This window comes from Mesitornis unicolor, unplaced genomic scaffold, assembly GCF_000695765.1.
Source record: "Mesitornis unicolor isolate BGI_N332 unplaced genomic scaffold, ASM69576v1 scaffold2707, whole genome shotgun sequence".
Lineage (NCBI taxonomy): Eukaryota > Metazoa > Chordata > Aves > Mesitornithiformes > Mesitornithidae > Mesitornis > Mesitornis unicolor.
The window spans coordinates 100103-114540 of NW_010198261.1; the positions used below are offsets into that span (position 1 = coordinate 100103).

The 14438-nt window shown below is 51.0% G+C and overlaps 1 protein-coding gene across 1 annotated transcript in view; it reads left to right on the forward strand.

Annotated features, from left to right (window-relative positions):
* Nucleotides 1–1106: 1106 nt before the first annotated feature.
* The window catches only part of SLCO2A1 (solute carrier organic anion transporter family, member 2A1), a gene marked incomplete at its 3' end in the record, with an annotated part of 20274 nt that continues 6942 nt past the window's right edge, over nt 1107–14438 (forward strand). Inside the window, exons 1-2 of the mRNA XM_010189079.1 lie at nt 1107–1196; nt 12478–12615. Coding sequence (XP_010187381.1) covers nt 1107–1196; nt 12478–12615 — 228 coding nt within the window. The remainder of the gene's footprint in view (nt 1197–12477; nt 12616–14438) is intronic.

A 14438-nucleotide genomic window follows, 5' to 3' on the forward strand; every position in this document is an offset into this window, starting at 1 on the left:
CAATTCACCCCCTCCTCTCCTCCTATGGGGAAACGGGGTCTCTCCACCTTGCATCCTGAACTCAGATCTAACAAATCTTGGGATGGGAGTGGAAGAGGAGACACAGGAATTTGGGACGTCTTTTTTTTGACCACCCAGAGGGCAGTGATGCCCAGCTGTCCCTGCAAGTGATGATCCTGGGGACTGGGTTAGGAAATTGGGAAGCTGACAGCCAAAATTGCTCTTTTTATCTTAGCAACGCTAAGTTTTGCACCAGTTTCAAGCCCTCTGCCTGTTGGCGGTCAGCTCGAGTGAGGTGAGAGGACAGGAGCACCCAGGGAGCCTCTCCCACGGGTGCAATGCACCCTCTCGTGGCGAGCAGCCATGGTGGGTGCCCAGGCAGGGCACGGGTGTTGCTGGGTACCTGCTGAGTGGAGATTGACTCCTTGGCGTCGTACCGGGCATACATAGACACCCACCAGCCCTTCCACAGGGAAACTGTTCAGGGAGCTGGAATTTGGTCTCTCCAGGCTCAGGGCACCCCAAAGTGGGATCACCATTTCCCACAGGGTCCCCCTCACCTCTCCCTCTCCTGCTTTATGCAGGGAAGAGCAATAATTTTTGCAAAATGCTTCAAGCCAGCTTCCACTCTGCTGGGTTCAACCTGCTCTTCTCCCTCTGACACTTTTCCTCCCTGTGAGGAGCCTGCAAAATAAATCAGTGCTTTGCATAAACAAAGCACCAGAGAGGTATGAGCAAAAAACCAGCGCTCAGGCACCTCAGAAATGCTATTTTTTCCCAGAGAGAAAAGCAAAAGGTTGGGGTTTTTTTCTCCATAATGCCCTACCCCAGGCAGGGATTTCTCAGCCACGGTACCCGTCCCCAAACTTGGTGAGCCCTCGCTCCCACCTGCGTGCTGGCATCCTGTGACTTTAAAGTTCCCTCGATGCGTGGAGCAAAAGAGGGAGGAGAAAGGGTTTCATCATCAGCTCCCCGAGAGCGGACTTATAAAAACTTGGCGCTCTCACTGCCTGCCTCACTCGCGGGCTTGCAGGGGGTTTGGCACAGAGAGGGACAGGAACCCGCCTGCAGCCCAGATATTTGGGGCTCCCCAGGAAGCCCCCATGATGGGAGTCCACCCCGAAGCCAGCAAATCCCCAGTTGACATCCCCAAAATGTCCAGCACCTGCTCTCGGAGTATCTTCTGCAACATCAAGGTAAGGAGCGGCGCCCAGCAGGGATGCGGGGAGGGAGGGGGATGCTTGTATCAGGAGAGACCCCAGCCCATCCCAGGGTTTCCCGCATCCCCAGCACCAACCACCAGTAAAGTGAAGGGCATTTGCAAGATGCAGGATTTGAAACTCAACTCCTTAGACGGAGAGCGCTGCTGAGATCCATCCCGCGCGGCTGGGGGGCTCGGCAGGTTTGGGAGTGGTACCCGGGCAGCGCGGGGGTGTTGCACGGCGTGGGCAGCTCTGCATGGGTTGCGCAGCTTTACCCGCGGCGTCCGGTACGCGGTGTGCTGCTGCTCAGGGAATGATTAACCACATCCTGGTGCAGAAAGAAAACACTGCCCTGTAACAACGCTGACGTGCGTTAAAAACTTCAGGAGCTGGGCATTCGCAGTGACAGCAGTGAAATCCTGGCGGGCTGAAGTGGGTTTGCTGGTGTGGGCTGCCCCATTACCTGCCCCAGTTCATATTAAAGCTGGTCCCTGCCTGAACTTCAGGCTCATGTATGAGAAAACACAAGCCACGCCGGCCGCCTCTTGCATTTAAACCCTGCCAAACCATTGCGCTGCTACACCGCTCCTCACCCTCTTTTCCCCCCAGTATAACAGTTTAGCCCATTTTTGGGTGGGCACCAAGGGGGATGCATGTGCTGGTTCCTGTCCCCAGGACACCCGTCCGCCTCAGCCAGGAGTGGGGTGGGGGGGGGGGATTTTTGTGCCTCGTTTGGCAGTACCTCTGTGTCTTGGCACCCGAAGCGGCCAGGTGCAGTTTTGGGGGCTGGCAGAGCAGCTCTGAGGGCATGAGAGGGGCTGCCGTGCAGGGGGGCGGCTGACAGGACCCCCTTGTCCTGGTGCTGCTGGTCATGCCTCGGGCCAGAGTATGATTTCCCACCCGTGTTACTGCATCTGAGTGTGAGTCCTCGTTTGGCAGTACCTCTGTGTCTTGGCACCCGAAGCGGCCAGGTGCAGTTTTGGGGACTGGCAGAGCAGCTCTGAGGGCATGAGAGGGGCTGCCGTGCAGGGGGGCGGCTGACAGGACCCCCTTGTCCTGGTGCTGCTGGTCATGCCTCGGGCCAGAGTATGATTTCCCACCCGTGTTACTGCATCTGAGTGTGAGTTACCGCATCATCTACCGCGTGTTTGCTGCAAGGAAGGGTTTGCCAGAACTTCCCAGCCAAATGTGTTTTTGGAAGGTGGGTAGGGCAGTGTGGTCTGGGATGGATTTGGGAGTTATTTGCCGCCAGTTTTCCTCATCTTGCATGAAGGAGGGGCTGTGCTTGTTCGGGATTGGTTTTTGGGGAGCAAACATTGGGTTTTGGGGAGCTTGTTCCCAATGCTGGCCCCAGCATTTCTGTTGGCATGCCGTGGGGATGCTGTGGGGTACCACGGGGCTGTTCCCTCCTCTGAGCAGCACAGTGGGGCGAGCAGCAAAGCTTTGCGTGAGGGGAGGCATCATCTCAGACGTCATCTAGTCCTACATCTCTGCAGGTCCCCACTGCTCAGGCTTGGCTGTCCCAGCAGGGGACCTGATGACCCTTTCTGGCTGCTAGCTCTAGGGAGAAGAGCTCCAGGTTACCCTGGGTGATTTAGAGCTGACCCTGGGCTACTCTGACACAGCTTTGAGCATCCTGGTGACCTATCCCCTCCTCTGCCAGAGGTGCAAAAGGTAGCCCTGACCCCCTCCAGGCTACTCCAGTAATGACCATGGCTTGGGGTGAGTCACATCACCCAGAAACAGAGCTTTTCTTGCAGTTCGTGCTCTTCTCTTCTTCTCAGTGTCACAACTGAGTTTCCAGATCTGGGGAGTTGTTTTGCTGTTATCAGGCGTGCAGTAAGCATCTCAGTTTCTGTAGCATTATAGCTCATATTTGTACAAGAAGCCACCGGTGCTGTGAATCACGTATTATATCAAGTTTTCATCCAGCACCTCATTGTGTTTCGAGCTGCTGGCATCGTCCCACGCAGAGACAGGCACCATCAAGGGGTTAAAATTAATTGGGCACAGTTTCCTCATATAAGTGATGGCCATTTCTGACAGGGACAGTATTTCTAACACAACAAAATCCCCAAGTTGTGGCAGGCTTCAAGTCTCAATCACAAAGCTCATGTTTAATCCATAAAGCGAGCAAGCCAGGATTGTTTCCAGAGTGCCTTTTGCAGGGCTGGGGCCAAAAATAGCAAATTATTTTTCCATGCAAACTGTCTTGCTCCTCTACATTCCCTGCGATGGGGACCACTGCCTCCCCGCCCTGGTTACCATCATTCTCAGGGGTGGTTTTTGGCACTGGCCCTGTTACTGGACCTGTTGTTGGACTCGATGATCTTAAAGGTCTTTCCAACCAAAACCATTCTACGGCTGTTGTTTGAAAGTGGAGAGAATGACAGTGCGGGGATGGGCGTCCCCATGCCTCGTGCTATGGGCATCAGAGAGGGAAAGGTCCGGGTGTAAAGCAGGGGTTTTAATGGTTCTGCAGGGATTTGAAGAGTGGGACAGGGATGGCAGCCCTGGGGTGAGTGGTGTGAAGGCTGCTAGGAATGCAGGAGGGAGCGGTGCAGAAGCAGACACATGCGGAGGTGATGCCCTGTGGATGTGGCCACTGGCTGGTGCCTGTGCTCTGGCATGGCAGGCGATTACAGCCAATTTCTGCACCATACAGGAATGTGATGTGTGACAGTGTTGCGGCTGTGGGGGCTCCTCCCAGTCGTACGTGGGTGTTAATGGCTGTAGCAATTACACTATACGGCACCATGGCTGTGTCTACACGGATATTTCAGGGCTCTGCCTGGCTCGGCCAGCAGCGTGTTTGCTGTCTGCACCGTATCTCACAGGCCTGAGGACCCAGTCATTGTGCTTATGGTTTTGAGTGCCCTTTTGGACATGGCAGGGCTGCTTGAACCCCTCAAAAGCCAGCTGTTTGTCTTCAATCAGCTTGAAGAGAGGAAGCAGAAGGCAAAAGGCCTTCAGTCTTTGGGACCAGGAAGTTGCTGCTGAGCACTGTCCCCCATGAGAAACCCCGAGCATCTTGGTAGTCTCACAGCAGTGGTGGTGATGAGCAAGGACAGCCCCTTGCCCTGAGGTTCTCCAGAGCTTCCAGGGTTGTGCTGACTGGCACTAGGAGATTGTAGTTGCTCTGCTTGGCCAATGCAGGATGAGGCCAACCTTCAGGTGGATGCCAGCGCCTGGTGGCAGTGGGGACACCAAGACTTAGGGACATGGTCCAGTGGCAGCCATAGGGGTGGTTCAATGGTTGGACTTGATGATCTTAAAGGTCTTTTCCAACCAAAATCATTCAATGGCTACATGGTTCGATGACCTCACTGCCTAAAGGAACAAAACAGGTTTGAAAGGTGAAGAAGTAGATGGTTGGTCTTTTTGATTCCCAGGCATGGCCATGGACCCCATCAATGCCCTCTGGTCCAGAGTCCTGACCACTGTCTCCAATCATCATGTCCATGCCCACCTTGCCCTTCCAGACAGCTGCTGAAAAATAATTATTTCAAAGGTGTTATTTATTTGCAGTGCCTCAATTGTTTTGGTTTTATCACCTTTATTGTCTTTTTCATGGTCTTCTGCTCGTTTAATTGATAGCTAATTAATAGTTTAATTGATAGCTAATTGTTTAGGATCCTCAGAAACATGACAAGGAGAAGAGCTTTATAAATACTTTGTGCCTTGGCTGGGTTGGACTAGTTTCAGCTGGGGAGAGCACAGGGGAGCAGTATGAAATGATTTGGATTAATCAAGTCATCAAAAGGAGATTCATCTAGTCATTTGTTGTAGGTTTGGAGAGGGAGGCACCAAGAGGTGACAATCATTATCAATCAGGGCCATTGGTTTAAGCAAGAAAATCAGAGGATATTCCAATGCTGGGCACTGTGCAAGGAGAGGTGGCGAGTGGGATGAGCGCTTGTAGCAAAGAAGCAACCAGGGTCCGTAGGGTTGCTTGGGGAGAAGGAACCAGTGCGACTGGGGTCACCCAGCATTTGTGGTGACAGTGCTTGCATCAGAAAACAAAGGCTAGGTTTGGATGGGACCCACACTGTGCTCCAGTCTGGTTGTGCTGGGGTCAGGTTTTCAATGGGAAGAACTGCCCAGCCTTCACCAGCAACACTGGCAGAAGGAGAAGATGGGGACGAGCCAGACGACGAAATGAGTTGGAAAGTTTAGTGGGATCAAGGTCTAGGAGACATGAAACAAGATCATTTTATGAGGGGCGAGGTGGTTCAGTGCCCAAACACAACCAAGGAGTGGTCAGCGTAGATAAGATTATCAAAACAGGAGAGGAGTGTCACTGATAGGGAGCATGAGGCATGGCCAGGGTGGCGGGCGTGCGAGAGGAGTGTTTACCCGCGTTTGTGGGTCAGGGAAAATGAAGCCAAGCTGAAGCTACCTTCAAGGAAATTGTGATGCGCTGTAAAGGAAAGTGCTCTTTCATTTTTTCTGAAGGTCTAAAACCCAACCACACAACATCCCGGTACACTCGGTCTAGTTGTAGGAAGGAAGGAGGCTGCTTGATGACATTTTGCAAGCCAAAATATTTTCTCAGCAGCAGCTTGGAAAGCAGCAAACCCTTACACCTTGCATATTGAAGGTTTAAACATTAAGGTAAAGATGTGTTTTTGTGTCCCCTGGTGTGTTCCCTCTGCAGCAGTCGAGCAAAGTGGGGCTTGCACGGACCTTGCCAGGGCATCGGGATATGGGGCAGGGAAATCCCATGTGTACATTCATCACACAAAGAGCAAATATTGGCTTTGTGCTTGACGATTGGGAGTTGTAAAGTGTGGATTACTTGGCAGTAGGTAGTCAGCGTTGCAACTTATAATCAGCAGCGGCGTGCTTCAGACAATCTCTGATTATTCTGATATTTTTATTAGTTTAGTGGAAATAAAATTTAGGAGCCAACTCCTGCCATTGGACCACCCTCCAGGCTCTGAGATTTTGTGCTGTGTGGCAGGGTATTTGGTTCCTTCAAACAACATGTGGACATGTTGCATTTATTTTAATCTTTCATAGTGATTTTTGATATATAAATATAGGCAGCTGCACGTAGGACAGAGATGCCGAGGGACGTATTTCCCCACATGTGTCCTTATACTTTTCATTTCCAGCTGATTTATTTCCTTCAGACTGAGCCATCTCAGCCATCCTATGGCAGGAGGACCTCTTAGTGTAGTGAGTGTTGATCATATACAAGCTCTAAAATAAACAGCCTGTTTTTCCCTATTATAATTTGGGGGATATTTTTATTACTTCCTGAAGTTCCCCCTTCTCCTTTTTTTTTTTCCTCTTGGAATTTCAGGAGAGTGAAGTGGAAGAGATGGGCAGGTTGGGGTGTCCTGCTTTGGGCCATGACTTTCCACTAAGGTCAAACAATTTTGCTTTGGATCTCCATAGCCCAAAATGCCACTCTAATAGTACCGTGTGAAGGGAAGGAGCTAACGGAGCATCCTTACTCCTAGTCCTTTCCAAACATTTACTCCAGCCAGCTTCATTTTACAATGGCAGCTCTTGGCCATGTCCTACCTCAGTGTCACCCATCAGCTAGGAGCAGTTTGGTAGGTCCTGCGAGGACATCCACTTCTCTTTACAGCTCTTGCATCCATGTAATGAATTAAATCCTGGCTCTGCTGCTAGCGGTGCTGATGTGGGAGGGCTGGTGGGCACGGGTCTTAGTGCCGGTGGATGCACATGAGAGCTGGAGCCCGGGACTGCCGATGTTCTCACAGAGAGAGCTGTGCTGTCAACACTTTCTCCATCTCCAGGCAAGGCTGCCAAGGTGGAGACACTGAAAAATGAGGTGAGGGATGACCACAGCATGAAGCTGCGGAAGGAGAGCAGAGGATTAACCCTTAACTCACTGCTTTGGGTGGCAGAGAGGAAGGGGCAGAGGAGTGCCGCACATAGCAGCATCTTCCCAAACCCCTGGCTCCTGGAGGCTCCGTAGAGGCACTTCACTCCTTTGAATTAAAAAGAAACCTGAATTTTCTTACTTGACCTTGACTGGTAACCCATGTCCAACACTGCAGGCTTGGGTTATCAAGCACTTCGTGTTTGGGTTTTTTTCTTATTTAACTGAACTTTTCAAGCATTTTATTGGGTGCTTTACCAAAAGATGCTCCCCAGCATGTCCATGTTTGTACTGTACCTAGTTTTGTAGTTTGTACCTAGTTTGTACCTAGTACCTGTTTGTTAAGTCTGGTGACAGTGCATTATTTTACATAAACAGCAGTGGAAAGAGGGCCATGAGATGAGGGAATGCAGCAAAGGGGACCCAGTATGTGATGTGGGGCAATGCAACCTCCCTTCAACCCCAGGAGCATCCACCTCTAGGACAGAGTCACCCCCTGTCTCTGCCTTCATCGTCCTTGTCTGCTTTATGGGATCAGACTGGGAGACCCTCTCTCTCCTCCTAGAGCCTTATTTTATTCTCCATGAGCTTCAGGGCAGTGGAAAGGGTGCAAGTTGGGTCTTCTGAGGTGGCTGCAAGGGCTGAAATGGCATCTCAGATATTTCCCAGGAGTGCACCAGCCCATACCTGGCATCCCATGGAGACATCCTGGTGCCAGGATAGGATCTTAGCATCCCTGTGCTTGGGGACCGCCTGCAGCCCAGACTGCCCCAGCACCCCTCTGGGCCACGTGTGTGTTGAACACATCTCTGAAGAAGGTTTGGGTTGGGATTGATTTGAAGAGCAGCCAACATTCTGCTCTACACCTGAGAAGTGTTGGCCAGACCACGGAGGGACCAAGTCTCCTTTGATCCCTGCCACGGGGTGGGTGTGCCCTCCTTACAAAAAGGCATTGCCCTAGGAGGTGCTTGTCCCCATGAACTGGGGCAGGGGGAGCGATGTGTCTGCGAGAGACCTTCCCCAGGCTTTAGCTTCCCTTTCAAATGAAGTGTGTCTTGGAAAGCAGTCAAGTGTCTTGTATAAACAGCCCAGAGTCGGGATCACTCAGGCGCTCTGAAGGAAACATGGGGGTGATTAAGAGGGGATTTTGTGTGCGGGTGGATGCATGCCTTTGGCCTCTCCCTCTGCTCCCTGGCTGCCCATGCTTGCTGCTTGCCTGCAGCTCCAGAAAATGCGCCAGGCTCTGCTGGGACCGTCTGTTCCAGGGGGTCAGCACTTCATATTCATGAGAGCGTCCCCAGCTCTTTTACCTCCCACTGTGCCTTCGCCTTCAGTGCTGTGGTGCTGGCTTTGCGTCAGCAAAACCTCCCTTCAGATGAGTTTGGCTCTTCTTTAAAAACCTCTGTCTTCGTTGAGCATTAATCGAAGATGGATGATAGCAGCTCTGTCCCCTCCTGGGGTTGTTGTGGGGGGCGAGGGGCTGGCACAGCACATCTGGTGCTCTCTGCAGCTGGAAGGGACCGGGTTGGTGCCGGTTCCCATGGGCTGGCAGGTTTTCGGTGGTCAGCATGGACATGTGGGGCTGGGGATGCATGGAGAGAGGGACAGGGGTGGGAGAGACCCATGAGGACATGAGGGGACATGGGAGAGTGGTGCCCTGCATCTCCACCAGCCTCGGGGCGTCTGCTCTTCCCAGACAGAGCATCAGGCAGAGCACAAGCTCCTTTTGGGGAGCTCTTCACATAAGCCCATGGTATTTCTCCTCAGAGCCTTCAAGGTTCAGCCATTGTTATTTTAATGAGAACTGAGTCTGCTGAACACAGGGGGAGTCTGAAACCAGGTCTTTCTCTCACCTCCGGACAGTTGAAGCAAGCTCGGAAAAGCCGAGCTCCAGCTGCATGAGTCCTGGCCCAAAGGCTGTTTTGCTTCTCTCCAACTGTTTTGGGTGGCAGCTTCTTCCCGAGAAAAAAAATAATAAAATAAATCTCCTCTGCCTTCCCCCTCCCATCCTCCAGGCTCTCTGCATCCAAGGGCTGGGGCTGCTGTGTGGTCCCAGTGCCGGCAGCGGGGCAGGATTGGGTCCTCTGAGCATCTCCTCCTTTCTTGCCCACTCTGCTTGCAGGAGCCCGGTTAGAAAGGCTCACGGGCAGAATGGGTGCAGTCGCACCCCAAAGTCTCTCTTGATGAGGGCATTGTTGCACTCCAGCTGCAATTCTCCCACCTCGCTGTCCCTTGTGGCCAGCAGCCCCAGCTCTGCCTTGTCCTGCCTGCCCTCTTGTCCCTCTCTTCTCCATCCTCTCGTGAAGCACAGTCAGTGCTGGTCCCCATGGTCCTTCCATGCCTTTGCATTCTCCCCATCCCCTGCCACCCCCAGCATTTCAGGGTGCCAGGCTGCCTCTTCTCCTCATCTTCCCTCCCTGTCAGTATCCTCCCATCTCCCCGTCTGCCATGAGATGGGGCTGACATTTGCTGTGGCCGTGGCGATCCACCCTTTCCCCTCCCCACTGGTAAACAGCTTGGCTTCTCCAGCCAACGCCTCACACCAAGAGGGCTCTCCCTCCAGCTGCTCTGCATCCCAGGTGGTCCTGGCCCCAGCCAGCACTTCCCTACTTAAATGACTTCAGTAGGGTCTGGCCGGAGCCGCAGGAACCAAAATTGTCATTTTCTGGCAAGAAGATCTCCCTCTCTGTTCCTCCTCCTCACAGGAGTCACTTCTCTGCTCCAGAACAGCCTGCCTGGACTCATTATAAGATGATCCCAGATCAAGATTGGGATGTGAAGGTGCTGGATCCAGCTATCACCTGCAGAGCCGTGTGCTGGGATGGGTTTTTGAATGTAGAAGTTGATAGCTGGAGGGTGTAGAGGTCATTCTGCTCCAAGAGTTTGCATTCAGATGTTTCAATTTCACTTTGTCCCTGCCGGGGAGGGTTTCCCACATTACACCCCATGTCCTTGCTCTGTGGGGGTGAAGTCCCCACCTGGGACTTTGTCCTCTCCTGCTCGGCTGCTGTGGTGGCAGACGCCTGCCTGATGTGAGCCTGTCTGCTGACACCCCTCCACAGTGGGGAGTTCATGACAGCAGCTGGTTCCTGTGACCTCCTCTCCTTTAGTCTGCTTTTCCTTCTACTTTTCTGTGGTCTCCAGGTTGGTCACAGCCTCACACTGCCAGGGCCCTATTTTCTCCTTCCTCTTCATCTCCATCCTCTTCTCTCCTGCTGTTTGTCAGCATCTCTTATGCTTTTAGATACCCTGCTGTCTCTTGTGACTGGTGCTACCCTCCCTCCCAGGAGAAGCTTCCTGAGAAGCCATCTTCTTATAGATTGTCCAGTTTGGAGGAGGCTGAGGGGAAACCTTATTGCCCTCTACAGCTCCTGAAAGGAGTGGGTAACGAGGAGGGTTGGTCTCTTCTCCCAGGTAACAAGCAATGGATGAGAGGAAATGGCCTCAAGTTGTGCCAGGGGAGGTTTAGGTTGGGTACTGGGAGAAATCTCTTTAGTGAAAGAGTGGTCAAGCACTGGAAGGGGCTGCCCAGGGAATAGGTGGAGTCACCATGCCTGGAGAAGTTAAAAAAATCTGTGGATGTGACACTTGGGGACATGGTTTAGTGGGCATGGTGGTGTTTGGTTGACAGTTGGACTCAATGATATTAGAGGTCTCTTCCAACCTTAATAGTTCTATGATTTTCCTACCTGAATTCTCTTGCAAATGCCTGGCTAGCCCCAAGTGACCTCCAGGGCTCTGCGTCCTCCTCTGCTCCTCAAAAAAAGCCACTCAACCCACCTATGGCATTTACATCCTCTGTGTCAGGTGGACACTTTTGTTCTTTTTCTGTGGAGTTTTTGGTTGTTTTTCTTTTCTTCACACAATGGGTCAGGGCTTCTGGGTGCTACCGCCATTTCAAATAAATACTAATACTGAGTATTGCTTCTCTCTTAGCCAAGGGCATAAGGAATTTGTCAGCCCTGCAGTTCCTTTGATCCCCCATTCATCATCTCAGGCTTCCCGCCGTTATCTCTGTGGGACACACTTCCGGTATTCAGCAAATATTTGATTTCCTGTGAATTGAAATAAAAAGACCTTTTTCCTTTTTTAAAAAAAATATTTTAAAATACTTTTGGCACCATGTGAAAGCATTCCATTCCAAGAAAAATAAAGGAAAACTGTTCAGACTAAATATAGATCAAAAAATCACTTGTGAGCTGCCTCCCGCATTCCCGGCTGAGCGCTCTTTCCTCTCCCAGGCCACCCGGGCTCTTTCGACCGCGCTTCTGCCTTGCCCCGTAAACTCCCCATATTCCCTCCTCCGCTCCAGGAATGCTCTGCCTCCATTCAGTTTTGTTTCTGGCTCGGCTCGCAGCCTGGCTGAGGGGGAAGATGCTGTTTTTAGAATACTACATAGGTCTCCCAGCAGTGAGACTACATTTTGTGTATTTAATCCTTTCCCTCTGGGGCTTTTAAAAGCCCTTTTTCAACTTTTTTCTTGTAATGCCCCTTGGAGCAGGTTCTGTTAATTTGCTTTACAGCTGAGTGAATCCAGGGGGCCAACTGGAAATACATACAAGAAAACTGGAGAGGAACTTTTTACAAGGGTATGGAGTGATGGGGTGAGGGGGGATGGCTTTAAACAGGAAAGGAGTAGATTTAGATTAGATATTAGGAAAAAATTCTTTACCATGAGGGTGGTGAGGCCCTGGCACAGGTTGCCTGGAGAAGCTGTGGATGCCCCCTCCCTGGCAGTGCCCAAGGCCAGGTTGGACGGGACTTTGGCTGGGCTGGTGGGATGTGTCCCTGCCCATGGCAGGGGTTGGACTGGGGACCTTTAAGGTTCCTTCCAACCGAACCGTAACCCACAGGTGCCTTTAAGGGTTAATCTTTAAAGTCCCTTCCAAGCCAAGCCAACCCAACCCATTCTGTTGTCCTATGATTCTATCATCTCAGGTAGTCTAAAGCAGCATGGACTCCCTCTCAGCTCTAACACAGCAGCCACAGGGTTGACTTCAACATGGTCTCAGAAGAAGCCACCAAGCCTACACGAAGTCAGGCCTGTCTTGTTTTGTCATTGTACAACTCAGTGCAACAGGTCCTTCTTGGGTTGGAGGGGTAGCTCTAGAGGTTTGCACAAGGGTTGCCACAGTGCAAATAGTAATGCACTTTAATAACAGTAAATCAGAGGAAAGAGAAAAACAGAGCTCCCTATCCTCTCTTTTGAGCACTACATCACTCATTTTCCAAAGTTAAGTTGATCAAAGATCCAGGTTTGAGCCCTTCAGTAGATCTGTTGCATGTCAGAGGTGCAGCTATGTTGGCCAACTTGAGTCCATGTGTGTTTGACTCTCAAATCGCACACATGGGCCATGGTCTCCGGCAGTTACACATCATCAGATCACTAACTAGGACGCCACATGTCTTTGCTCGCAGGTGTTTGTGCTGTGCCACGGGCTTCTCCAGCTCTCCCAGCTCCTCTACAGCGCCAACTTTAAGAGCAGCCTCACCACCATTGAGAAGCGCTTTGGGCTTTCCAGTCTCTCTTCAGGTTTCATCTCCAGCTTGCATGAGGTAACTGGGTGAGATGCTGGTGCAGGGACTCTGAGGGATGACCAAAATGCAGGGGGGGACCTTCCCAGAATAGGGTCTCGGGGTTGTTCACACTCAGTCCTTGGCCATGTCCTGGATGAAGCAGCTGTCACTGTGCGCTTGGATACCTCTTCACACTTCACTTCTGCTGTGCCACACACCAGGAGGTCGAACATAGGGTGGTGAGGACAAGGCCTTGGAGGGCAACAGCAGAACACAGGTTGTTGCAGAGGAGACCGCTCCACCCTGGGATGCCATACATCTCCAGCAGAGACGTGACTGGGAGCTGCAAAACATGCAATATGGTTCTTCTCTGTTGATCACAGCTCTTAAAGCTTTTGTGAAGAAGAACCTTTTATTACAAGTAGTACCCACACAGCTACAGGTTTGGGAGCAATTTCCAGTAAAAATACCTGGATTTTTAGGTTTCTCATTGGCTTTAGGAATGATCCTGGCATGAGTCATCACAAGCTTCTCTAAAAGGAGACTCTGGCCAGCAGTGTCTCCAAGATCTAGCCCTTTTCTCTGGTGCCCCCAGCTCCTGATGGCCCTATGGCAAAGGACTGACTTTTTCTGGCATCATATTGCTGTGGTGGCCAAGGATTTTCTCTCAAACACTTTCTAATCACTTGCTCATCTGGAATAAGCTTTCTAGCTCACATTGTCATGTACTGTATACTTTATGGTAGTTCTTCAAGGCCAACTAGGAAAAGACTGTGCTTTTGATGGCACAAAGAAGTGATTGGTAGCAGCCCACCATGCATACAGTTGGTCTTCTCACATGGGATCCTCCACCAAGAGGCTGGGCACTGGGAGTCCTCCCGGGTCCTTGGGGAAGCAGATCCAAGTCTTACCCCAACCAGCACCTACATCCGAGGTTCAAAGCCTGTTGAGATCAGTGAAGGACTTCCCATTGATGGTGACTAGGTCCAAACCATGCAAAGAAAGAGACCCAGTATGGAGAGTTGTAACTGGTAATCCTGAACTGGCATAATTAAACCCTGCAGAGTATCTCAAAGCTGTAACCCATGTGCTTTTTATCCACTAGAAAACTTAATTATGAGACTTAATGCCTGGAGAAGTAAAATCAAAGCAAACGTCCTATAAAGTGGCCTGTTACTGCAAAAATGCAAAGGGAAAAGGCTTGGAACAGGACATATGCCATGCCGTTACAGAATCACAGCTAACAGACAACAGATATATCTTTATTTTTCTGCTTTGTGAGAAATTTCTGTGTTCTACTTATGAGCTACTTTGCCTGTCCAGGACTAGAATCTTTTCTCACTGACGTCTGCAATGATGCCAAGAACAAAAACCACAAAGAGACAAACAAGGGAGCCTAAGTAAACATAAATAAAAGGTATTCTTAGCCGTATATGCCAAGGTTAAAATAATGTTTAGCTTGTCCCAAGCTGACAAAACCCATGTAAGGGTAATTTTTTGGTGTTCATCTACTTGTCTGAGTGAGCTGCATGCTTTCATGTCTTTTCAACCGATCATATCTGCAGTTCAAATGTCCAGAGCTGCAAATACTTGCAATGAGCTGGACTTTGTTGTTGGGCTTTTGCCTGCTTAGAGTCACGGAGAAGGAGAGGCAATATCCTTCATTTATTGCTCTGCCTGGGGGAATCGTTAGTTTACACCCCATCCTATGGGGTAGACGGCAGGACTGGGTGCTGCAAAAAGCCCCAGCCAGATCACAGGGAGGTTGTGAAGCCATCCACGACAACAAAGGATGCACACAGGTGACAAGAAGCCAAGGAGGTGGCTTATGATGAGGAGGATGAAGGGCTGTCCCATTCCTG